Source organism: Rattus norvegicus, chromosome 13 (genome assembly GCF_021556685.1).
Source record: "Rattus norvegicus strain SHRSP/BbbUtx chromosome 13, alternate assembly SHRSP_T2T, whole genome shotgun sequence".
In the NCBI taxonomy this organism is placed as follows: Eukaryota; Metazoa; Chordata; class Mammalia; order Rodentia; family Muridae; genus Rattus; species Rattus norvegicus.
In genome coordinates this window covers 95,214,936-95,238,386 of record NC_141546.1, presented here as the reverse complement: position 1 = coordinate 95,238,386, position 23,451 = coordinate 95,214,936, and the positions used below count along the sequence as shown (strand labels likewise).

Genomic DNA, 23,451 nt, shown 5'->3' with positions numbered 1-23,451 from the left:
ATTGTATATATGTGAGTACACTGTTGCTGTCTTCAGACACACCAGAAGAGGGCATCAGATGGTTGTGAGCCACCATGTGGGTGCTGGGATTTGAACTCAGGACCTCTGGAAGAGCGGTCAGTGTTCTTAACCACTGAGCTGTCTCTCTACCCCCCCCCCCCCCAGTACATTCTAGGCCAGCCAGGCCTACAGAAGGAGACTCTGTCACCAAACAAGGAAAAGAAATGAAAATAGAAGACACGTAGAAGATAACGCAGAAGAAAGTCCAGCTGATTTGGAGTCTGGCATCAGACTTTTCAGATACCGCACCACAGTGAGGAGCGATCGCAACGAGGAGGCAGATGACTGCTGCCAAGAAGCCAGGAAGATGCTCCTAAGTTAAGCTTTCTCCTGGCCCAAGTCACAGCTTCAGGCCTCTAGATCCAGAGCACAGACCAGGCAGGAAGGGGTACCACCCACAGAGGTGGGGATACCATATTCAGAAAAGAGATAGGAGTGAGGAGACCACCCTGCAGAGCTGGGGTGGGGGGGGGATGCCCAGAGGACCACACCCAGGGACCTGAGGAGGTCAGCTGGACAGGGAGGGAGCGGAGGGGTGTCTTTGGCTCCACTCGTAGCAGAGCAGGATGGGATGTGGCAGGACAGATGATCAGGACAGAGGAAGCCTCTGGAAAAATAATTAGAAGCTAGATCCTTGAGGGAGAGAAGACAAAAGCTGGGACAGAACCAAGAGAAGATGGAAGACACATTCACTTTGGATAGCCGCCGGCTGGGCTAGACTCAGGACCAGGGAGGCTGCGAGGGTCTTTTTGTCTTCACGGTAGAAGATAAGAGCTCAGGCATGGAAGTGAGGTCAGAGAGGCGGCTGTGCCTTGGGGACTGAGGAGCTGTTCAGGTGGTGTTGGTGACTCCAAGAACCCGGCAGCAAGCCACAGTCCACCATCTAGCATCCCAGCTGAGGAAGCTGAGGCCTATGAAGCCCATCCCTCTGTGGACAGCAGGGCTGGGCAGGAGGCAAGCATAGCACTCCCACATTCTACCTTCGTCTCCCAGACCTGTGCTTTTTCCAGGCCAGCCCTGGCTTATGCCAGGCAGTGAAACTCTCCTTCAGAAGAACAAAGAGCTAATTAAAAAGCCAACTACAGCAGCACACCCTGTGATCTCAGCTCTGTGGAGGAGGCAGAAGCAGGAGGAGCAGAGTTCCAGGACTGACTAGCCAGAGGCCTCAGCCGGTAAAGGTCCTCGCCACCAAGCCTGACGATCTGCCCTCAGTCCCCAGACTCACACGTTTCCCTAGACCTACGCGGTGAAGAGAGAACAGATTCCAAAAAAGCTGTCCTCTGACTTCCACAAGCACACCACAGCTCTCCCCTCCCCTTGCTTTTTTTAAATTAACGATGAAATAACTTGTGTACTGACAAGGGGAAAATGGGTCTGGGGCCTACCATGAAGCCAGCATCTCAACTTTACTTGTACATTGTTCTTCAGATTTCTATCCAGGAAAGAGAATGGGACTCCTGTCAGAGGAACTCAAAAGCCCCACCTTGGATCAAAGCACCAGGCCTCAGGTCTAGTCAAGGGCTAGCTATGAAGAGAACCTGTCTGTAGATCCACATTGACAAAAGAGGCCCAGGCTACCTTGTGAGTTGCCCATAGCTAAAAAAAGTCTAAGGGGGCTGGGCACAGCCTAGGGCATCAAATGATGTGTGTGGCCCTGGACAGCCAATGAGGTTCTCTAGAGAGTAAAGGGTTTTTGCCTCAATCATGTGTGTCTCCCTCTGGTGTCCCTGGCTCTAACCAGAGTTATCTCTGAGCTCACCAACTGTTCCAATGGGCCTTGGCAGTCTCTGCTTCTCACCCCTCATCAGCAGCAATGGAGTAAATCAGAAGCATCCTCAGGGTGCGTGTCCGTGCGTGAGTGTGGCCCAGTGAGTGTGGGCACCAGTTACTGTGTATGCATGAGTCTATGACCTGTGTGTGTGAGAGCTAGTACATATGCACATGAAAATGTTGATTCTGTATCTATGCATGTATATGAGGATGACTCCAAGTACGTATGAGCGTGTGCTTGTGTGTGAATGTGTGATGCTGTTTATGCGTGCAGGAGTCAGTGCGTGTGCGTGAGTTAGCGTGTGGTTCTGTAGGTGTGTGGGTCTGTGCAAATGTGCATGTGATTTTGCACGAGCGCATATGAGGGGGTGTGTAAATGTACCTGAGTGACGTGCATACTTGAGTGTGTCTGAGTCCCTTCCTGGCTACCCCTGACTAAGGGTAACAGCGAAGGTATGGCAAACTCTGGGATTGGGCCATGTTCCCACAGCATGCCCCTCGGTCCCAAGAGAATGTGTTTTGCTAATATTAGTGAAAGGTAGTGGTCCTTGAACTTGTTAGGTCCTCTTGTCTAGTAACTTGGGACTTCCTGCACCCAGATCTTTCCCATCTCACACAGTCCAAGGTACCTCGGCAACCAGATGGGAGCAGCCAAGGGCAAATTCTACAGGGCAACATGGAGAAAGAAAGCATCGAGACAAGATGAGACGACTTGGTGTCGAGTCCCAAACTGGACAGGCTGAAGCTTTAGGTCATTTATTGGTGCTCATAGTTTCCTTTGTCCCATATGTGGCCTGGCTTCAGCAGGACCCGCTGACCCAGGAAGGCGGAGGAAGGCGACGGCCTCCACAAGCAGGCATTTCCAACTAGCCAGCTCAGAGATGCAGTTGGTGCAGCAGCGCCCCCTGCAGCTCAGGGAAAACCTATACACCCACAGACGGTCACGCCACGGAAGGCTGGTTAAAGACCAGATAGCAGTCTTGCTCCATATCTGAAGCAGGTCCGAGTCACAGTGGTGGCGGGGAGCGCTGGCCACGTCCTCCTGAGCATTCTCCCATTTCTCTGAGTTTCAGAACGTGTGCTACTTTTCCCCCGGTCTCCTGCAGGACCAAGCCCTGGCCTTCTCTAATTTCAGAGACTCTGTACCGCTCTCAGCCAGCCAGCTCCTGTCTGTTTCCAGCTCTCTCTCTGTACCCCCTCTTCATCCCTGAGTATTTGTGAGCCTCAGAAATACTTTGGCCAACTCTGGGCCACCCGGAACAACATTGAAGCGTACTGGTACCTCAGGAGATAAGGCATTTAAAGAGGCAGCTACACTTCTAGAGGCATTGAGGGTGGTCCCTTACCCAAGATGGATGGTGTCACTTTAATAAGAAGTCGAGAGAGAGAGAGAGAGAGAGAGAGAGAGAGAGAGAGAGAGAGAGAGAGAGAATATCATGAGAGAAAGGGGACATCTGCAAGCCCAGGGGACTCCATTGCCACTGACACCCAAATGTCAGGCTTCCAGACTGCCAGAGGGCCAGCAAACTTGTGTCTGCCATGCAGGCTGCTCATCTGAGGTACATGTATGCAGGATCAGAGCCCTAAGAAGCCACCTTGCACAAAAGTCAACTGGGCACCAGTTCTACTGGAATGATGCTGCCTCGCAACCTTACCTCCTAGCTAGAGTCTCTTCTGAGAGACTCTGCCTCTATGCCTGCCTGATCCGGGTAGAATTCATCCCTGAAAGGAAAGAGCAAATGATCCACTTGGCAGACCAAGGGCTCAGCCCTGGGTTGACAGGTCTACCATCTAGGGTAGCCATCCACCGCGCTGTTACTATTCTTCTCAAACGTCTCTCAGTGTTCCACAGGTTAGTTCATTAGCTTGTGGGGCCACAGAGAGCCTGGGGATGGGGCTCAGGGGTGGATAAACTCAGTGTCCTTGTATGGATATACATGCATGAACTGCACACGTATACATGAGGTGGGGTGGAAAGGCAGAGGGAGAAGGAGAAAGGAAAAGAGGAAGGAAGGAAAAGGAAAAGAAAGAGGGAAAGACCCTAATGAACCCAAGTAATGGAGCTCCATTTGACAGGCCTTCTTTCCTACTCTCCTCCCACCTTGCCCCTTCTCTCAAGGCTCAATCGTCCCACTAAGCACCTGCTAAGGGACAGGCATTGTGCTCTAGCTGAGTGCACAATAGGGACGTGAACTGCCTCATCTTTGTGGCACATAGACTGGCTCAACTGCAGTGGGCGAAGGGGGAGAAGCGAGGGACCCTTAGGCTTTATTGATCACACTTTCCATGGCCCTGGCCTTTCTCATCCAGATGGCTGCAAAGCCCCTTACTGTTCCCCACAAGAGGTTTTGCCACCCTCCTCCCACTTAAAATCTATTTTATTTATCTATCTATCTATCTATCTATCTATCTATCTATCTATCTATCTATCTATAGTTTATTGCCTTTTTGAGACAGGACCCCACTATGTAGCTCTGGCTGACCGGAAACTCACAGCGATCCATCTGCCTCTGCCTCCCAAGTGTTGGGATTACAGGTGTGCACCACCATGCCCAGTAAAAAGGATGACGTAGACCTACCCCATTTGTCTCCATCTGAGGAACAGGCCTGATTTTTAAAAAAAAAGAAGGCCTGGGGCTGGGGATTTAGCTCAGGGGCTGGGGATTTAGCTCAGTGGTAGAGCGCTTACCTAGGAAGCGCAAGGCCCTGGGTTCGGTCCCCAGCTCCGAAAAAAAAAAAGAACCAGAAAAAAAAAAAAAAAAAGAACCAGAAAAAAAGAAGGCCTTAGGCAGCAGCTCCAGGAACAGACTGTAAGTCCCAGAAACAAGGTCATAAAACCCCTCCCAAAGAACAGCTTGGGGATAACCACAGAAAAAACAAAATGAGGAAATACCTTATCTCAGAATGGGCCATCTGTGCTGGGGCAGTCCTATCTCATCGTCTGGTTAAACGTTCTTGACAGAGGAATGCAGACCACTGACTGCCTGTGGCCCCCTAGCACCCACCAATGAAATTTTAGATTACTTAATCCTTCTAGAGAGTTCCCACAGTTCCCTATGAGAAGGCCCGCGTGCCTTTGGCCAGGGTTGCCACTTTGGAGAATGGTTGACCCCCGCGTGCTGGTTGTTTCGGCAGGATAAACACTCTTTGCCTTTGCATAGGATCTGTGTCTGGGATCTTCCTTCAGTGATTTTCAGACCTTTACACCCAGCACTAAAAACTTATTTCTTTTTTTTTTTTTTTTTTTTTTTTTTTTGGTTCTTTTTTTCGGAGCTGGGGACCGAACCCAGGGCCTTGCGCTTCCTAGGCAAGCACTCTACCACTGAGCTAAATCCCCAGCCCCTAAAAACTTATTTCTTAAGTTAACATACAAAGCAATGGGCTTCGTTATGGCATCTTCATGCATATATATGTATATATACATACATATATGCATATATATGTATATATAATATTATGTTTTGTTTTTCTTTCTTTCATGCATATGTTTAGGTGTCTGCACATGCTTGTGTGTGTGCACATGTTGGTGGGGGGTCTGAAGTCAAAGTCATGTGAAGTAGAAACTTGCGGTTTCTTTGGAAAGTCAGTTATGTCAAAGATAGTTTGCCGGGGCACACAGGTGAAAGGACGTTTAGCTGAGGCAGGCACATAGGTTTGGAAGGAATATAAACATGACTGCACAGGCAGTGGGAGCTGGAGCACCGGTTTGCTCCACCTCACTACTCTTCATTGATGGTACACATGTTCCATTCACTAACACTGCATTCCTGAATTCCACTTGTGATGACGCTGTAGAGAGGAACTCACAAAGAACTTCTCGGGAGAGTCCTGCGGCTTCTTGCCACTTCCGTGGTCTCCAGTGGTTGCCTAGCCTTTCGGTTTCTTCTGGATTGCACTGGCCTTGTGGTCCATGCGTGGTGACTGCAGGGTGGACTGCAGCTGCTGATTGGTATTTGGTGTTTGCTACCAGACTGAACTGCTGATACCCTGGTAACGAAGACTGGGTTCGCCCCCACTTCCCCCATGTCTTAATGACTTCTCTCTTCCACTAACTCCGGTGGGTGGTGGGCTAGAGGGGAGGTTGAACCCTTATTAAAATAGGTTGAGAAAAATGTAGACAACAGTCGTGAGTCGTCACTGTTTTTATTTCCTTTGTGTTCGATGTGTGCTTGTGTGTGTGCGCACGCGCGCACCCATGAAGGTACACTCTCGTGGAGGTCAAAGGGCAGCCTCATGTTTGTCCTCGACTTCCACCTTGGCTGAGGCAGGTTCTCTTTGTACACATACCATGCTAGCTGACCCACGAGCTGCTGAGATTCTCCAGTCTTGGTCTCCCATCTCAGCACAGAAGCGTGGAGATTTACATGAATTTTGGGGATTCAACCACAGCCTTCACATCTGTACAGCAACCGCTCTACCCACTGAACCATCTCCCAGCCCCCCGTCTAAGTTTTTGAAACAGGGTCTCTGGATGAACCTGGAGTTTGCTGATCCGCTAGCCATGCTGGTCAGCAAGCCCAGGGATGCTCCGGTCTCTGCCTCCTCCCCAGCGGTGAGATGAAAAGCTCACACTGCTATGCGCAGGTTTGCTGGGCATGGGGCTCTGGTCCCTTCGTGTGCGCCATTGCCTCCTCCGCCAGATAGTTTTTCCGGGTTTTTTTGGCAAAGATCAGGGGGGGCTTCCTCCCTGTTTATTCCCACTGTGAACGCATGTCTTCCAAGTGCAGCCTCCCGACTACTGGTCACCCTCATGCCTTGCACATATACACTCTTCCTCCTCTCTTCACCTACTTTACTCACAAGGGGCGTGGTTCTGAGATCAGGCCTTAGCCACCTTGCTCTGAGCCACCTATAGCTGAAAATTTCTCTCATCTTTCCAGAGCTATATTTGACCACAATCCCTGTGTCACATTGGCCTCCCATGGGTCCCTCTTCCCTGGCTTGGTACAATTGCTCATCGAGCAATGGACTACGGAGACTTTTCTTCATCTCCTTTTTCGTCTTCCCATCACAAACTGGAGACTACATTAGAGGAAGCCATCAGGTCCGGGTGTTTGTAACTCCAGGTTGGGCGCACAGCAAGCAGTGTGTGAGGGGTGAATCCAGACACACTAGCTGGACTGCAGCTGTACAGAGACCCTCTCATGGAAGCATTACCTGCCAATAAAAAGCGGACGGCCTATTAGCCGAGGCGGGAAATAGAAGGTGGGAGTTCCTGTAGGGAGAGAAGGGCTCTGGAAGAGTCAGGCCTGGGAAGAGATTTGCCCCGGACTCTGAGGAGAGAGACACAAGAAACTAAGAAGTAACCAGTCATGTCGCATCCATAGACTAGAATAATGACGTTACAAGCTAGTCAAGGAGCAGGCCCTAGCTTATGGCCTATGCATTTATTCACAAATGATAAGTCTCAGAGTTGTTATTTTGGGAACTGTGGCATGGGTGGAAAAGCCGGAGGTTACTTGCAACAGGTGCTACTTGCATTTAATCCTCCCAACTCAACAGGATGTCAGAGTTACAGGAAGGCCTGCTTTGTCTCTGGATCCACCTCACCCCCTCACCCCCCCCCCCGCCTCCACCCCCCAGTCCTGAGTCATTCGGTTTTTCTCCTTACTAGCCACTAGTTCCTTTGAACGTTTCAGGATGCTAGCATCGTAAAACCAGGGACCTGGCACATGAGTGAGTTACACTTTATATGTCTATAAGGGGATCTGCATACGCATTGTTTATCTGGGAGGCATTTCTCCCCAGCCTTAGCCAGCTTTCTGAGAATGATGGCTACCAACCATTGTCAGCTCTGATTCAAGTTACGGCAGTTTTCTGAGAGCTGTGCCCAGCTCCGGGAGGGTTGGGCATTCCTAGAGGGCCCGAGGGACTCTGAATCCAAGGTTTGCTGTAGAGTCTGCTGGACTTAAAGAGGCAGAGAATATAAATGAGAAAACATCTGTGAGAAAGGGACCCAGATGATCAAAACTAGGCCCCTTCGGGAGCAGTGAGTTGGGGAGCACTCTGGAGGAAGGAGATGGAAATTTGTTCCAAGCCCCTTCATTTCCCATCATCCAAAAGGGAGGATGTTAGGGCTGGCTGGCAGCACAGGCCTGTAATTCCAGCTACTCCAGAGACAAAAGAGTGAGAGAGTTCAAGGCTTGCCTGGGTAGCTCATTGAAACCCTGTACCTAGAAGGAGAAAGGGTCCCATGCTTCACATGAATGAGGCTCTGGGTTCCAACCCAAACACTGCATAATAAATAAAATAAACTAAAATACAATGGCAGATGCCACTGCAGGGAATTTGGCCATGAATCCAGGCAGCCCAAAGCTTTGACCTGGCTCTTCTGCCTACCAGACCTCCTGTGCTTCTGACTTCTTGCAGATTGAATCAAAACAGCACCTTCAGGTTCTTAGGGCTCACGCCTGCCACATGCCGGACTCTTCCGCTCTGTTAGATCTCAGCACGGACAGGAGAGCCTGTTTTTACTCTCAGCCTACAGGCGAGGACATGCAGACTCAGGAACTTGGCAAGGTGACCTGGTAAGCTGTGGTCTGACTCTCTAACTTCTCTCTGCATGACACTGGTGTGTGCTTCTTCGGGTGACCTGGGGAGGCTCGGTTCAGGGAGCAATTGATAACGGCTGGACACTCTGTCCAGGAGCCTAAGGGGGATGCTGGTGTGTGGGCCCCCAAGGCAGTGGCTGTCCTGCTATGACAGAAGCGAGAAAGAAGCAGAGAATAAACTCAGGTTTTCCCCGCTGCAGAACACTGAACGTCTTAGTGGAAACAGGAAGCCACCAGCTTCTCTCCAACCTACCTTCTCCCTGATCCCTGACACCCCACCCACCCCAGAGCTCAGAATAGAGGTCCTCTAGTGGGCAGGGCCCTTTGCTGCACGACATAGTGGGAACCCGATAGGCTCAAGCACCAACTTTTTTCCCTGACTTGGGACATCTTTTTTTTTTTTTTAATTTTTTATTAGATATATTTCTTTACTTACATTTCAAAGGTTATTCCCCTTCCCGGTTTCCTGTCCATAAGCTCCCATCCCCTCCCCTGCCCCTCCCCCATACGGGTATTCCCCCCATACATCCCCTTTATTGCCCCCCTCCCCATATTCCCCTGCACTTCGGGTACAACCTTGGCAGGACCAAGGGCTTTCCCTTCCCCTGGTGCCCCAGCCTTGGGACATCTCTAGGAGTCACCAGTGAGAACGGGGGTAGGGGTAGGGGGGAGAGACTCAGATCCAGGGGCTGAAATGTTGCTGCCAGCAGCCCCAGCCGCCTGAGATGGGGGTACCCACCCTTGACCTCGTCAGTTAAAAGGTGTTGCTATGGAGCTCTTTTCAAGAAAATAACGGCCTAAGAGTTCAAGACCAACAACGGACCAGGCAGAGGGGTGGAGCGAGGAGGGGGTGCCTTTCAGTTTCTCCTCCACTCTGAATTCTAACATAGGGAAAACTATATGAGAATGTCTTTGCATATCTCTACAGATGATCAATTGTGAACTGCTTTCTTCTCACCTGATTAGTTAGTAAACTGCAAAGGCCTTGGGCAAGTCCCATTTCTACTTCAGTTTCTGGTTATTTTGTTAAGATAGAAAACAAAGCAAGGGGGGCTGGGGATTTAGCTCAGTGGTAGAGCGCTTACCTAGGAGGCGCAAGGCCCTGGGTTCTGTCCCCAGCTCCGAAAAAAAGAACCAAAAAAAAAAAAAAAAAAGAAAAGAAAAGAAAAGAAAACAAAGCAAGGGCTGGAGAGATGGCTCAGTGGTTAAGAGCACTGACTGCTCTTCCACAGGTCCTGAGTTCAATTCCCAGCAACCACATGGTGGCTTACAACCATCTATAATCAGGTCTGGTGCCCTCTTCTGGCCTGCAGGCATACATGCAGGCAGAAAGCTGTATGTGTATACGAAAGAAAGAAAGAAAGAAAGAAAGAAAGAAAGAAAGAAAGAAAGAAAGAAAGAAAGAAGGGAGGGAGGGAGGGAGGGGGAGGGAGGGAGGGAGGGAGGGAGGGAGGGAGGGAGGGAGGAAGGAAGGAAGGAAAGAAAGAAGAAAGAAAACAAAGCAAAGTGTGGTGCTTTATTCTGTAATCCCGGCGCGGCACTGGGTAAGCAAGGAGGAAGGTCAGGTTATCACAAACTTCTGACCAGCTTGGGCTGTGTGGTGGTTTGAATAAGAATGGTCCCCATAGTCTCATATAGGTGTAGCTTTGTGGGAGGAAGTGTGTTACTGGGTGTGAGCTTTGACTCTCAAAAGCCCAAGCGAGGTGAGGCTCTGAAGCTCAGCGCTCCCCCTCCCCCTCCTCTTCCTCCCTCCCTCCCTCTCTGCCTCCCCCTGCCTGCACATCAAAATGTAGCTCTCAGCTACTTTCCCAGTACCACCCCTGACTCGGTGCTCGCTGTGGTGGAAATAATGGGCTAAGCCTCTGGAAATGTAGGCCCGCCCCAATTAAATGCTCTCTTTTGTACGAGCTGCCTTGGTCTTGGTGTCTCTTCACAGCGAGAGAACAGTAACTAAGACAAGGTCGTCGGCCAGCATGGGCTACAGAACATATTATCTCAAAAGTCTGTAATCAAAAGTAAAGTCGGGTTCTTCCTGCTTACTAAGCTGGGAGCCCTGTGTTCCCAGCACCACACACACAAGTTCTCCTCTCCGCTCTGATGAAGTGCAGCCTGCCCCTGGTGAAGGAACTACTCTAATGCTACTCCAAATGTAGGGACTTCCTTAATGAACGCCCCTGTGTCAGGAACAATACCACGTGCCACCTCCTTTCATCTTTTTATTTTGGTTCTAGAGGCAAGAGATTGGGTTTTGGGGTTTTTTTCCCCCTACTGACCACTCCCTCCACCATTGATTCACACCCCCAGTTCTGTTTTAATGACTACGACACAGTTCCCATTGAGGGGAGAAGCTTACACAAAATCTAAGGATGTATAATATGGGACTCCAGACCCAACCAAAGCAGCCTTCAAATGGACACTCTGGGAGGTGGGATGAGGGCTCTCCCGCCATTGTCCTCGTCCAAAAACCCCAGGATGCTCTAAGCCCAGTCATTCCCAGACACTCCTGTTTTCAGGATAGAACATTTATCCACATGATCTTCCTGAAGTTGAAAGCCCGTCATGAAATTGGTTTTCTTCTCAATGTGCTTTAATTTAAATGTCTCTCAGACATTCTCTCCAACCTGAAGATTCTCAAGGCTGTAAGAATAAGCAGGGTATGATTTCACACACTGAAAAGGCCAGGGTAACTTCTAGAGACAAGAGCACCACCCTGAAGACATTTGATAATACCCACTGTACTGCTCTGGTGATGTATGACAGTAATCCCAGTATCCTGTAATCCCGGCATCCTGTAACCTCTGTATCCTGTAATCCCTGCTGCCTGTAACCCCAGCACCTGGGAGGCTGACACAGGAAGATTCCAAGTTTGAGGACAGCCTTGGTTTAAGAGAGTTCAAGGCTATCTTGGGTTAGTATGGCAAGAAACAAAAACCTAAACAAATAAAACCCTCATAGAATAGATGTCAAAACTCAAGTAGCAGGTTCAAGGTCAGGCTAAGGGCTGTGTGCTACTCTGCCATGATGTATATACTGAGCATGCTCTCCCAAGCCTTGGGAGAGGAAAGTCCATGAAGAGGATGGTAACCATTCCATGGTCAACAGGCACCCACGGGAGGGAATGCAGGCTATCCTGGAATTAGCTGCCCAGGTGGGCTTCAAAGAGGTGAGATCCACAGTACCTGTCTACCCACCTGTTCCAAAGCATTTGCTTTTTTTTTTTTTAATGTACGTGAATTATTTATTTTATGTATGTGAGTGCACTGTCACTTTCCTCAGACACTCCAGAAGAGGGCATCAGATCCCATTCCAGATGGTTGTGAGCCACCACGTGGTTGCTGGGAATTGAACTCAGGACCTCTGGAAGAAGAGTCAGTGCTCTTAACCGCTGAGCCTCCTCTCTGGCCCTCGGAATGGCATTTTCAAGCCAAGAATGTTCCTGAACATACCTCAGACCAAAGCAGGGCAGGCAGGGTGTTGCTCCAGCCCTAAACACCTGGGACTCAGACCTGCAGTCACAGCACCTGGCAGCACCCTCAGGGACTCCAAATGTACTTGGTGACGAGGACATACTTTCACAGGATTTTCTTAAATCTACGCAGTGATACCTAAAGCACGTAATGAGCCTATAACCCCAGCATTAAAGATGCTGAGGCAGGATTGCCATGAGTTCAAGACCAGCCTAGTCTACGGAGTAATACTGCCCCAAATCAAAGCTGCATTGACAGGCCCTGCTCCTGCCCCGCCCACACCTAGCTTCCCCTCTTACTACTTGTATAGTCTTCTCACTTTTCTTGCTTTTTTTTTAAAGATTTATTTATATATGTACACTGTTGCTCTCTTCAGACACACAAGAAGAGGGCATCAGGGGTTGGGGATTTAGCTCAGTGGTAGAGCGCTTGCCTGGCAAGCGCAAGGCCCTGGGTTCGGTCCCCAGCTCCGAAAAAAAGAAAAGAAAAAAAAAAAAAAAAAAGAGGGCATCAGATCCCATTACAGATGGTTGTGAGTCACTACGTGATTGCTGGGATTTGAACTCAAGACCTCTAGAAGAACAGTCTTAACCTCTGAGCCATCTCTCCAGCCCCTTGTTTTTCTTTAAAATTGCATTTTTATATGCTGCATATGTTGGGGGACAGAGATGTACCCCCATATCACATGCTGCATATGGTATCAGTTCCCCCTCCCCCGCACCCTGATGTGAGCTCCAGGGACCAAAAGTCAAGACGCCAAGCTTTGTGGTGCTGCTGACTGGGCCCAGGACCTTATGCACACTAGACACACTCTCCCACGCAGCCACTTCCCTAACCCCCACCATACCCACTTCAATATTCCACCTGCCTTCCTGGTGACAGAGCCCAGGAGAGGCTGAGAGCTTTAACTGCTGAGGAAAAGCCAGTGAAGCCAGGCCCTTGGGCACCAGTAACTATTCTCTCTGGGAGTGGCTTGGCAACAGTCATGGAGGACTGCACGGATGGAAGGAGTGTGCTTGTATTTTTGCACACTGTAAAAGGAACAGTGTGTGTGTGGAGGGGGAGAAACTGTCTATCTTTCTGTTTTCTCCCTTGCTTCTGGGGACAGAAGCCAGGGAGGGCTTCAGCATGCTAGGTAAATGTTCCGTCACCGAGCTACGCCTCCAGCCCCAAAGCGTTCAACTATAAAACCATGCCGGCCAAACTACAACCAAAGTGTGTGAGAAGATAAGTCAACCTCAACCCCCTGCCCCAGGGACCTACTGCTAGCAGCCAGGTAAATCGCTTGCCATTTCAGAAAAGCAAAACAGAGGTATAAATGGGTAAACAATGGGCTGGAGGGATGGCTCAGCGGTTAAGAGCACTGATTGCTCTTCCAGAGGTCCCGAGGTCCTGAGTTCAAATCCCAGCAACTACTTGGTGGCTCATAGCCATCTGTAATGGGATCTGATGCCCTCTTCTGGTGTGTCTGAAGACAGCTGCAGTGTACTTATATAAATAAATCTTTATAAAAAAAAAAGTTTAAAAAAATAGGTAAACATTTTTCTGGGGCCCTCAGAAAATCTGTGTTCAGTGGGGGTTGAAGGCTGCTCCGGGTTGGCTGCAGAGTCCTGGGAGGCCATGGGGAGCCTGGAACAGGCCACAGGCAGTCTGTGTGGGCAGTGTACTAGTCTTGGCTTCTGACAAGTTGGAGAGTCAGTAGCTAAAGACAGATGGCCCCACGAGACCTTGCTATCTCATCAAGTGAGGAGAAGGATGATACATTCTTGCACTGGGCAGCAAGGACGGCTGCTGGCTGACACTGGCTCTTCCCTGCCACCACTTGTGTGTCACATCTAACCCTGGGGGTGGGTTAGTCACTTAGGCTCTCAGGGCCTGGTTCCTTACCCCTCATCCTTCCTTCCCACCCTTGTACGGTGCTGCCTCACAGGGAGGACCAGAATATGACTATGGTGGTTTGAGTGAGATTTCTCTCCAAGTCTTGAGAATTTGAATTCTTGGTCGCCAGTTGATGGCTGTGTGGGAAAGATTAGGAGGTGTGGCCTTGCTGGAGGAAGTTGGCACCAGGGATGGGCTTTTAGGCTCAGGGGTTAGCCCTCTCTCTTCCTGAGCTCTCAGCTGTTCCTGCTACCAGGCCTCAGCTCTGCCAGCAAGGACTCGAACCCTCAAAAAACGCAAGCCCCCCCCAAGACAAACTGTTCCTTCTCCAAGTTGCCTTGGTCATGTTGTCTGATGGCAGCAATAGAAAAGTAACTAAGACAGTGACTTTAAAGTAAAGAAAAAGGGGTTGGGGATTTAGCTCAGTGGTAGAGCGCCTGCCTAGCAAGCGCAAGGCCCTGGGTTCGGTCCCCAGCTCTGGGAAAAAAAAAAAAAGTAAAGAAAAAACTTGTTGGGTGGGGGTGGAGCACACTTTTTATCCTAGCACTTGAGGAGGCAAAGGCAGTCAGATCTCTGTGAATTCAAGGTTAGAGGCCAGTCTGATCTATAGAGTGAGTTCCAGGACAGTCAGGATTACAGAGAAACCCTTTGAAAGAAAAAGAAAGGAAGGAAGGAAGGAAGGAAGGAAGGAAGGAAGGAAGGAAGGAAGGAAGGAAGGAAAACAGGCAGAAGCAAGAGAATTGCCACAAGTCAAGGCCAGCCTGGGCTACCCAGTGAGACTAGAACTCAAAAATAAATAAGCTCTTTATTAAAGCAGCTAAAACTAGCCCAGAACATCACCTTCTAGGTGACACCTGTACAGAAGAGTTAAGCGAAAAGGTCTTGGGATTCCCCACACATCCACCTGCAACACCCAGCCACATGCTTCTTTTGCACGTTTTTAATTCAGAGGATTCCTGTTTCCACTCACCTCACCTGGAGGTCAAACTGAACCACCCTTGGATCTAACTAAAGTTCTCCACAGACTTCTGCTGAGGGGGATGCAGACTCCAGGGCCTCCACCTCTCTTGGAGAGGCACGCTGGGCTCTCTGGCTTCTGGCATCAGCTGCCTCTTCAGAGTGCCTTCTGCCACAGGACAAGAGAAGGACTTGGTGGCACCAGGTGAACAGAGTAAGCAGCTTTCACCCCCAGACCTGAGCCTGCCCTCCCTGTACTACAGGGGACAGGGACACCCCACAGACTCCTCCTCACTCCCTCTTGCTTCCCTGGGCAGGGTTTCTTGTAAGGAGTTTCCCTGAGCTGGGTGGGGCCAGCGTGGACACCGTGGGTGACTCCAGCTTCACTCTGTCCAGGAGGGTCTTCTTAAGGGCGGCAGGGGACACCTTTTCTTGGTCAGCCATGGACTGCAGCTCTCTGTAAACAAAGCCCCACCAGGAAGCTGATAAACCTTGGAGCCAGAGCTTTGAGCCTCCCCCACCTTCCCCACCTATAAAGCCCCAGACTCTCAGTCTGACACCACCAAGACTCGGACTCTCAAACCAGAGGAGCTCCAAGCTTCCCAAGAGTCCTATTTAACTAACAGGGGTTATCATAGTCATTTCGTGCAATTAAAGCTAGCTACAGTGTTTCAGTGATATCTGTGACCACACGAGGGAAAAAAGTATAGGAAGTTATAGGGCTTGAAGTCAGTCAGGAGTTGAATCCCACCTCCACCATTGAACATTTAGATCTTGAATGTGCCCCATCTACAAATCAAAGTTAATCATAGCCATCAGGAGTGTGATAAGAAACTAAGTAAAGGAAAGGTAGCAAACCCTTGGCCAAAGGAAGCTTGAAACCATAGTAACCATCAGAGGACAGACCACTCCTGAAACCCAGCAGCCCACCCCAGGGTAGGCTGGAAATGGAAGAACTCAGTCTGGGGAGAGGGGGCCTCGCGCACCTTGTTCGAATACAGGAGGCCTCAACTGCATTGATGAGCAGAGAGCGGAAGCCCCCACTCTCCAGGAAGTGCAGGGCATGGATGGTGGCCCCCCCAGGGGAGCAGACGTTGTCCTTGAGCTGGCCCGGGTGGTCCTCTGAATCCAGCAGCATCTTAGCTGCTCCCTGAGACACAAAGAAGAATTAGACCCAGCCTACGCCCAGCTCAGTACCGCCCCCCACCCCAAAACACAACCCTAAAACCAAACACGCAAACACACGAACCAGCAACGCCTGAGCTCCCAGTCGGACTGCCAGGCGCCGCGGCACGCCCATCTTCACCCCGCCGTCTGCCAGCGCATCCAGGGCCATAAACGCCTGTGGAGATACCCTCTGAACTCGGGAACGAGCATCCACGCACCACACCCCAGAGGCTGCTTTCTCTGACGACTGGAACGGATCCTAAAGGTCAGCACCTTCCACCAGCCAGCCGTGTCCAAGAGATGTGCCTGCTGCCCTCTTCCCGCCCCCAGCCCCTCCTAGGATTCATGCAAGCCAATAGGCAGGTGAGGACCACTCACGTAGGCGGGCCCGCTGCCGCTGAGCCCTGTGATAGCATCAATGAGGTCTTCCTCCACCTCTGTGCAGAAGCCCACACTGCTCATCAGCTGCTCCAGAAGCTTCCCATCTTCCACCAGAGCATGGGTGCCTGTGGCGTACACAGTGGCCCCCTCTCGGACCACCACAGGCGTGTTGGTCATGCAGCGGATCACTTTGGGGGCTGGCTGGAAAGCCATCAGCTTCTAGAGGAGGACAGCAAGCCAAATGAGTATCCAGGGGGCACAGCTCACCCAGGTCACCATCAGCAGCCACTCCCAGGCCATCCCTCCCCTCACACAACGGGCACCCGGGGGTCAGCACCTTCTCCACAGAACTGATGGTGACGCCAGCCGCACAGGAGACCACGATGTGCCTCTCCTGCACGTCAGCCCCGATCTCATCCAGGATGAAGGGGATGATGTGGGGCTTCACAGCCAGGAACAGGACGTCACTGTGCCGCACCGTGTCCTTATTGCTTCGGGTCAGATTCACACCCATCTTCTGCAGGAGGAGGTTAACCCTGTCAGTAGTGCTTGGTAATATGGCTGAGCCCCATGCCACCCATGGAACAGCCAGTGCAGCCAACACTCTCTTCTGTGCCTTTGGGGCTCCAGGGACTATCCCCAAATGACAGTTTTCCTTTCCTGCCACTGGGCAAGTTAAGTACAGATGTTACTTGGCAAACTTCTCCACAATGGAGCCAGAAAAGTGGCTGCTCCCTCAACCCAGAATCCTCATACCTGTCTGCCAGGTGAGAACTGGTGTAAAGAGCTCAGGGAGAGAGGCGAAATGTCAGCACCCACGGTCTGGGAGCAGAGCTGCAAAGCCCACTCCCAACCTAGCAGCTGTTTACCAGAGTAACAAGCCTCCACAGGGCTCCCTCTAGGGCTCTGAGGTAAGTATCAGGGCCCTACAGAGTTGGAGACATGAGCCTACTAGGCACAGACACTGTCCATGAGCTGCCTGACCTGTCCCACACTGGCCAGATGTTATGTCTTGGGACCTTATTGAGAGAAACTAAGTAACTCACCAAGTCCTTTTCCGACCCTGTCATTTTCTTTTTTTTTTATTTTTTTTTTATTTTTTTTTTTTTTTGGTTCTTTTTTTTTTTCGGAGCTGGGGATCGAACCCAGGGCCTTGCGCTTCCTAGGTAAGCGCTCCGACCCTGTCATTTTCAATAGCAAAGGGCTACAGAAAATGAGGAAATGCCTCCGAGTGGTTGACTAAACACAGATAATCAATGAAGAAAAAAATAATATTTCTGCCTCACTGGGTGACTCACGCCTGTAATCCCAACACTTGGGAAACTGAAGCAGAACTTTCCGGACTGAGACGCCAACACGGACTATGCAGTGAATTCAGGGCAAAGCAAACTAACAAACAAAAAGAACCTTTCTTATATGCCTACTTTCACGCCAGTGTTTGGAAATAACTTTGCCTGGGGGCTCCCACAACCCAAGGCTGCCTCTGAGAAGGTGCAGAGCTTATAAAGATGACATCCCCAGGGGAGGGTCAGAGCCAGCCAGTCTCCGGGCACCTCAGGTGACTTTTTTTCCCCCCCTGGTCCTCTACCTCTTGTCCACCACTCCCCTCCATCTCGCCTACCCTGAGCGCAGACACCGTGGGCAGGTCCATTTCCGGGGAGCTGGCTATTATCTTGTGAGCCGACAGGACGCCTGCAGAGAACAAAGTTTTTCAGCTGTGGAACATGGCCCAATCATGCAGCCCACAATGGAAGCCCACAGCAGCTCCACCAGTGCCGGCCTCCGACGCTAGGCTCCAAGTAAATGGATGCAAATCTACCATCCATTCACATTCACTCACTCACCCACCCACCCACTCCTTCACTCTGGTGAGGAGGGCTGACCACCCGCTCACCCGCGGCCGTGAAGCCCCGCGCCAGAGCACAGGCCAGCTGGCCCGCGCCGATGAAACCCACGCTCATGGCTGCAGGATCCCGGCGAGCGCCGACCCGGAGACTCTGGGAATCCGGGGCTCAGTGTCTGCGCGTGGAAAAAGACGGATCCGAATTGCTCGCAACAGCTTTCAAACCGGGATGCACTGGACAGTTAGACAGGCCCTAAGAATCCCAGAGCATCCACCGCCAAATACGCAGCCTCCGGTTGGCCACGTGTCCCAAGCAACCAATCCGAGGCTAGAATCTAGGTGAGGCCCAATCGGAAGCGCCGTCAGACGGTGAGCCCGCCTCCTGCTCGCGCGGCGGGTGGAACCTGTAGCTGCGCTGGACCCTGTCTGCCTGGACCTGCCTGGGACGCTGGGGATTCCTGGTTAGAAGAGTTGGCTTCTGGGGCTGGGGATTTAGCTCAGTGGTAGAGCGCTTACCTAGGAAGCGCAAGGCCCTGGGTTCGGTCCCCAGCTCCGAAAAAAAGAACCAAAAAAAAAAAAAAAAAAGAAGAGTTGGCTTCTAACGCTGATCCAGGAGTGAGATCTCCAAAACTCCTATTAGAGATGAACCTCACATGGACACCAGGCTACAGCAAGCCTGCTTCAGCATGCTCCTTCCGAAGTAGAACTAGGTAGAAAAGATGAATTACTATATCGTGATTTCTTGGTTTATTTATTGATTTCCTTAAAGCCCTGCTTGTACTGCCTGTTTGCCCAACATGACTTCTCTTGCTACCCAGAACAGAATGACCTGGAGAAACAGCTGAGACGATGAGAAACGACTGGCACTTTGGTTTCTGTAACGTCTTGCTTGTCTGCCCACCCTACCTTGTGGTTTTAGAGTATCTAAAAGAGACCCAGCATCGAAGCTCCTGAAGGAGCGGTCCTGTCTTCGGATCACCGCTGACGTCTCTCTTCCACTCGTAGTGTTTATTCCAGGAAGATTCTCCAAACATGCGCAGACGCATCGGAGGGCGCTGGAACAGCTGCAGGTTGAGTTTGACTTTTGGAGAGTGTCTCACGATATAGTCCAGGCTGGTCCCGAACTAGTGACCTTTCTGTCACATCCTCATCCTCTTGAGGGATGGGATTATAGGGGTGTATAGGTAAATTTCTGTAGTATACAAATCATAAGCAGTTCCCCAATGCCACCGAAACGTTATTTTATACAAGATTTTAACGTGTATTTATTCCAAACTCATGGATGTACCCATTGAGCCAGGTTCTGGGCATACTGTGGTGAACAAACTGCTAAACTGGAAAGTTTTTTTTTTTTTTTTTTTTGGCTAGAGTATTGCTTTGGGTGAATGAGTCTTTTTTTTTTTTTGGAGCTGGGGACCGAACCCAGGGCCTTGCGCTTGCTAGGCAAGTGCTCTACCACTGAGCTAAATCCCCAACCCCTAGAGTATTGCTTTGTTGTCAGGCTGGGCTTAAGTTCCTAAGCTCTATGGACCTTCCTACCAGTCTTCCCAGAAGCGGAAGCTTGCACTCTATCTGCCTTCTTGTAGTCTGTTACAGTGAGGTAGAAGAATGCCTACCTCCTCCCCCCACCCCCCACCCCCAACCCCCGCCATTTGGGACACACCTTCCAGGAGGGCCCGACCCTGACCCTGCTGTCCTGCTTGAGTGTCCTCACGTCTGGCCTGGCGTCTGTCTCAAAGGTGTTCTCCCCCTTCCTGTAGTCACCTCCCAGCCGATAGGAAAACCAATTCAGCCTCCTCCCTCCTGTGTTCTCCGCCCCCAGCGTTCTTTCTTTTTCTTTTTTTTTTCTTTTTTTCTTTTTATTTTTTTTTTCGGAGCTGGGGACCGAACCCAGGGCCTTGTGCTTGCTAGGCAAGCGCTCTACCACTGAGCTAAATCCCCAACCCCCAGCTTTATTTCTTTTTTTTTTTTTCCCCCAGCGTTATTTCTATCAGGGCCTCCGGGCCTTCCTCTTGTCTTATCCTAAGTCACAGGCCTGTCCCTTCTGATGACTAGGAAGATCTAGGCGATGAGACGGAATACTGAGGTGCCTCCAGCGAGGCAGATGGCCAGTCTCTAGCAGCCAACCCTCCCTCACCTTCGGCTATCACTCCAAAATTAGATTCAGTAGAAAGCTTTTTTTTTTTTTTTTTTTTACCTTTTTCAGTACTTCAGATGGAAGCCAGGCTTTTACACATCGGGCATGGGCTGAGCACTGACCTGTACTTCAGCACCGACTTCAGTCTCACCACCTGGGGAGGACCAATATGACATTTTCCCCCCAACAATGAGGACATCTTAAAATAGATTTTAGTCTTGCTGTTTTTGTTAGAGCAGTTCAGCGGGATAAGCTAGGATGGTTTGGATGTGCAGATCTTGTAATGGCGTTGGTCTGGAGGCATAGGCAGGAAGTTTGAAAGTTCCAGGCCGGGGCTGGGGATTTAGCTCAGTGGTAGAGCGCTTGCCTAGGAAGCGCAAGGCCCTGGGTTCGGTCCCCAGCTCCGAAAAAAAGAAAAAGAAAAAAAAAAAAAAAAAAAAGAAAGTTCCAGGCCATTCTGGGATATATGACAGAAGAAATCCTGCCTCGAAAAAATAAATTAAAATTCCAGTTTATTGTAGGAAGGCTGGAAATATAGCTCAGTGGGTAGCATTTATGAAGGACCAGGCTCCTTCCCTCTACTGCATAACCCAGTGAGATGGTGTAATCCCAGCATTTGAGAGGGTCAAAAGTTCAAGGTCACCCTTGGCTATACACCCTGCCTTGGGACCCTGTCTCAAACAAACAAAAAATTAAGAATGAGACAAGACTATTTCATACATAGAAGAGATTAAAATGAACAATAATTTTATAGATAAAACTGATGAAACTTTTTACCTTTGGATTTTGTAACCATCTGGCGCAAACCAATGACATGTAGTGTTAAGTGTAGACTGGAGTAGGCTGGGCCACAGGCCACACAAGCCGTTAGACCCAGTCCTCTGAGGCAGAGGCAGACAGATCTCGAAGTTCAAGACCAGCCTGGTCTACAAAGTGAGTTCCATGACAGCCAGGGCTACAAAAGATTAAAAAAAAAAAAAAAAAAAAAAAGGATGGGGATGGAGAGATGGCTCAGTGATTAAGAACACTGACTGCTCTTCCAGAGGTCCTGAGTTCAAATCCCACCACCCACATGGTGGCTCACAACCATCCGTAATGAGATCTGATGCACTCTTCTGGTGTGTCTGAAGATAGCTACAGTGTACTTATAATAAATAAACAAATAAATAAGCAAACAAATAAATCTTAAAAAGAAAGAAAGAAAAGAAAAACTATATAAATACAAAATTGGAAAATTAAAAAGCCCCACTTCTAGTATTTGTTTCCTTCTCTTAAGAAAGGAATAAAGTTTTGTGGGTTTTCCCAGTAGAGGTGTAAAAGAAATATTTGTTCATACCAACTAAGGAAATGCAGACAGACCAAAGAAAGACTGACAAGTTTGGCTTTACCAGGGTTTGCTCGGCTACTAGAGCAATAGCAGCGTTATTTGCAAACTCTAGTTCAGAGCGCCACCTAGTGTTAAGGAGCTAGAAATGGCTGTAGACTCCAGCAACAAAGGCACCAGCAAAACCAGACGGAAAAAGTATATTTATTTAATCTCTACTCTTCCCTTGCTCTTAACAAGGAATCTGCTGTTCTTGATGTCCAGCCGTGGGACGAATTGCTTCAAAAAGTGTTTTCATTGATGTGGGCAGTTAATATGTGTGCATGTATACCTGTGTATCATGTGCATGCCTGGTACCCACAGAGGCCAGAAGACAATGTTGGATCCTGTGGAAATTGAGTGACACACGATTGTGAGTTGCCATTCTGTGTGTTAGGAATTGAACCTGGATCCCCTGGAAGTGTAGCCAGTGCTTAGCCATCTCCCTATCCCCAAGGATGGCTTTAAAAAAATTAAAAAAAAAACAGTCTAGCACATAAATACTCTAGTCGAGATGCAAAGGACTAGTCTCTGTGCATTAGTTACAAGAGTTTATTTTTAAGACTTTGATACAGAGTTTCTCCTTATAACAGCCCTGGCCGTCCTATAAAATTTGCTTTGTAGACCAGGCTGGCTTCAAACTCAGAGAGATCCACCTGCCTCTACTTCCTGGAGGTTAAAGGTGTGTGCCACTGTGCCTGGCTTCGGTTACAAAGATTTAACCGAGGACAGGCATGATAGACACATTGTTGCCTAGCCAAGCTCCACAAATGCTTGCTTACCACACAACCATATCCCCCTCTCCATGGCAAGGGACAAAATACTTTCTAAAGAGGAAGCTTATGCAACTATTCAAACTAATATTTCGAATGAGAGCTGCATGGGGAATTTAAACTTAGTTACTGTGGCCTTCAAGCTTCCAAACTTGAGAGACTTTGGTTATCCCCCAGCTTCCGATCTTGTTGCCATCATTACCCATCATCCCCTTCTGTTGAGAGTCTTCAAAATGATGTGAGACACTGTGTAAAGCGTTCCTTTAATTTTGTTTCTTCAGATTATCTATGTTTCTTTTTTTGCTAAGTTAGAAAACATCATGTCGATGCATACACTTTCTGAAGGTAGTTCTCTAGGGGTACATTAAACACACCTGGGCCATGCTGACTCTGGAGTAGCACGTAATGTTAGAAGCTGTCTGTTCCCTGAGGCCATGAAGCTTCAGAGTTGAAGCCCTTTGCTCTTTTTTAAGCCAATTGAGTAACTCGTAGGCTTCTGTATTGCCTTGAGACACCTGCTTGTGGTCAGTTCTGGAAGCTAAATATTTGACTTCCTGACCAGTGTCCCAGCCTATAGCCCTTCTCCCTGCCTTTAGTACTCTTAGAACAAGGGCCTCAGACTACTTATAAAAATCTTCAGTGGGCTGATCATGATAGTGAATGCCTTTAAGTCAGTACTTGGGAAGCAGAGGCAGGAGTAGTTTTGAGTTTGAGACCATCCTGGGCTACATATTGAGACCTCGTCTCAAGAGGAAAAAAAAAGCCTGGAATGGGTCAATACCTCGTGGGCTCTTTCCAGATATCCTCCTATCTAGGGCTGGTTGAAATTCTTCTGTTTGTTTTGTGTGAATGAATTTAAATATCACTCGTCTGGGTCCAGCCTGGACACAGGATCCGAGTTCTCAGCTGGAAGCAGGGATCTCTGGAAGGCGCATAATAAACAGACACAGACAACTTTCTGGTACAAATTGCCAGGCAAAATTTCAAGGCTTAAGCTCTCTCTCTCTCTCTCTCTCTCTCTCTCTCTCTCTCTCTCTCTCTCTCTCTGTCGTCCACAGCTTGAGGATGCACCCATTCTGCATTCTCCCTCGAACACTGCTTTCT

General features: G+C 49.6%; 1 protein-coding gene across 2 annotated transcripts; it reads right to left on the bottom strand.

Moving 5' to 3' along the window:
* Nucleotides 1-14,512: 14,512 nt before the first annotated feature.
* On the bottom strand, nt 14,513-18,368 carry Pycr2 (pyrroline-5-carboxylate reductase 2). 2 transcript variants are annotated; one of them, XM_087581344.1, is made up of 8 exons: nt 18,126-18,368; nt 17,853-17,923; nt 16,569-16,748; nt 16,229-16,450; nt 15,933-16,025; nt 15,670-15,833; nt 14,989-15,140; nt 14,513-14,852 (listed from the first exon to the last, which is right to left on the bottom strand). In XM_087581344.1, the coding sequence occupies exons 1-8, from the start codon at nt 18,190-18,192 to the stop codon at nt 14,731-14,733; spliced, it is 1,071 nt and encodes a 356-aa protein (XP_087437470.1). In that variant the 5' UTR covers nt 18,193-18,368; the 3' UTR covers nt 14,513-14,730. The 2 variants fall into 2 exon arrangements, with proteins under 2 accessions (XP_087437470.1, NP_001012208.1); NM_001012208.1 differs by having other exon boundaries at nt 14,513-15,140; nt 18,126-18,307.
* Nucleotides 18,369-23,451: the final 5,083 nt, after the last annotated feature.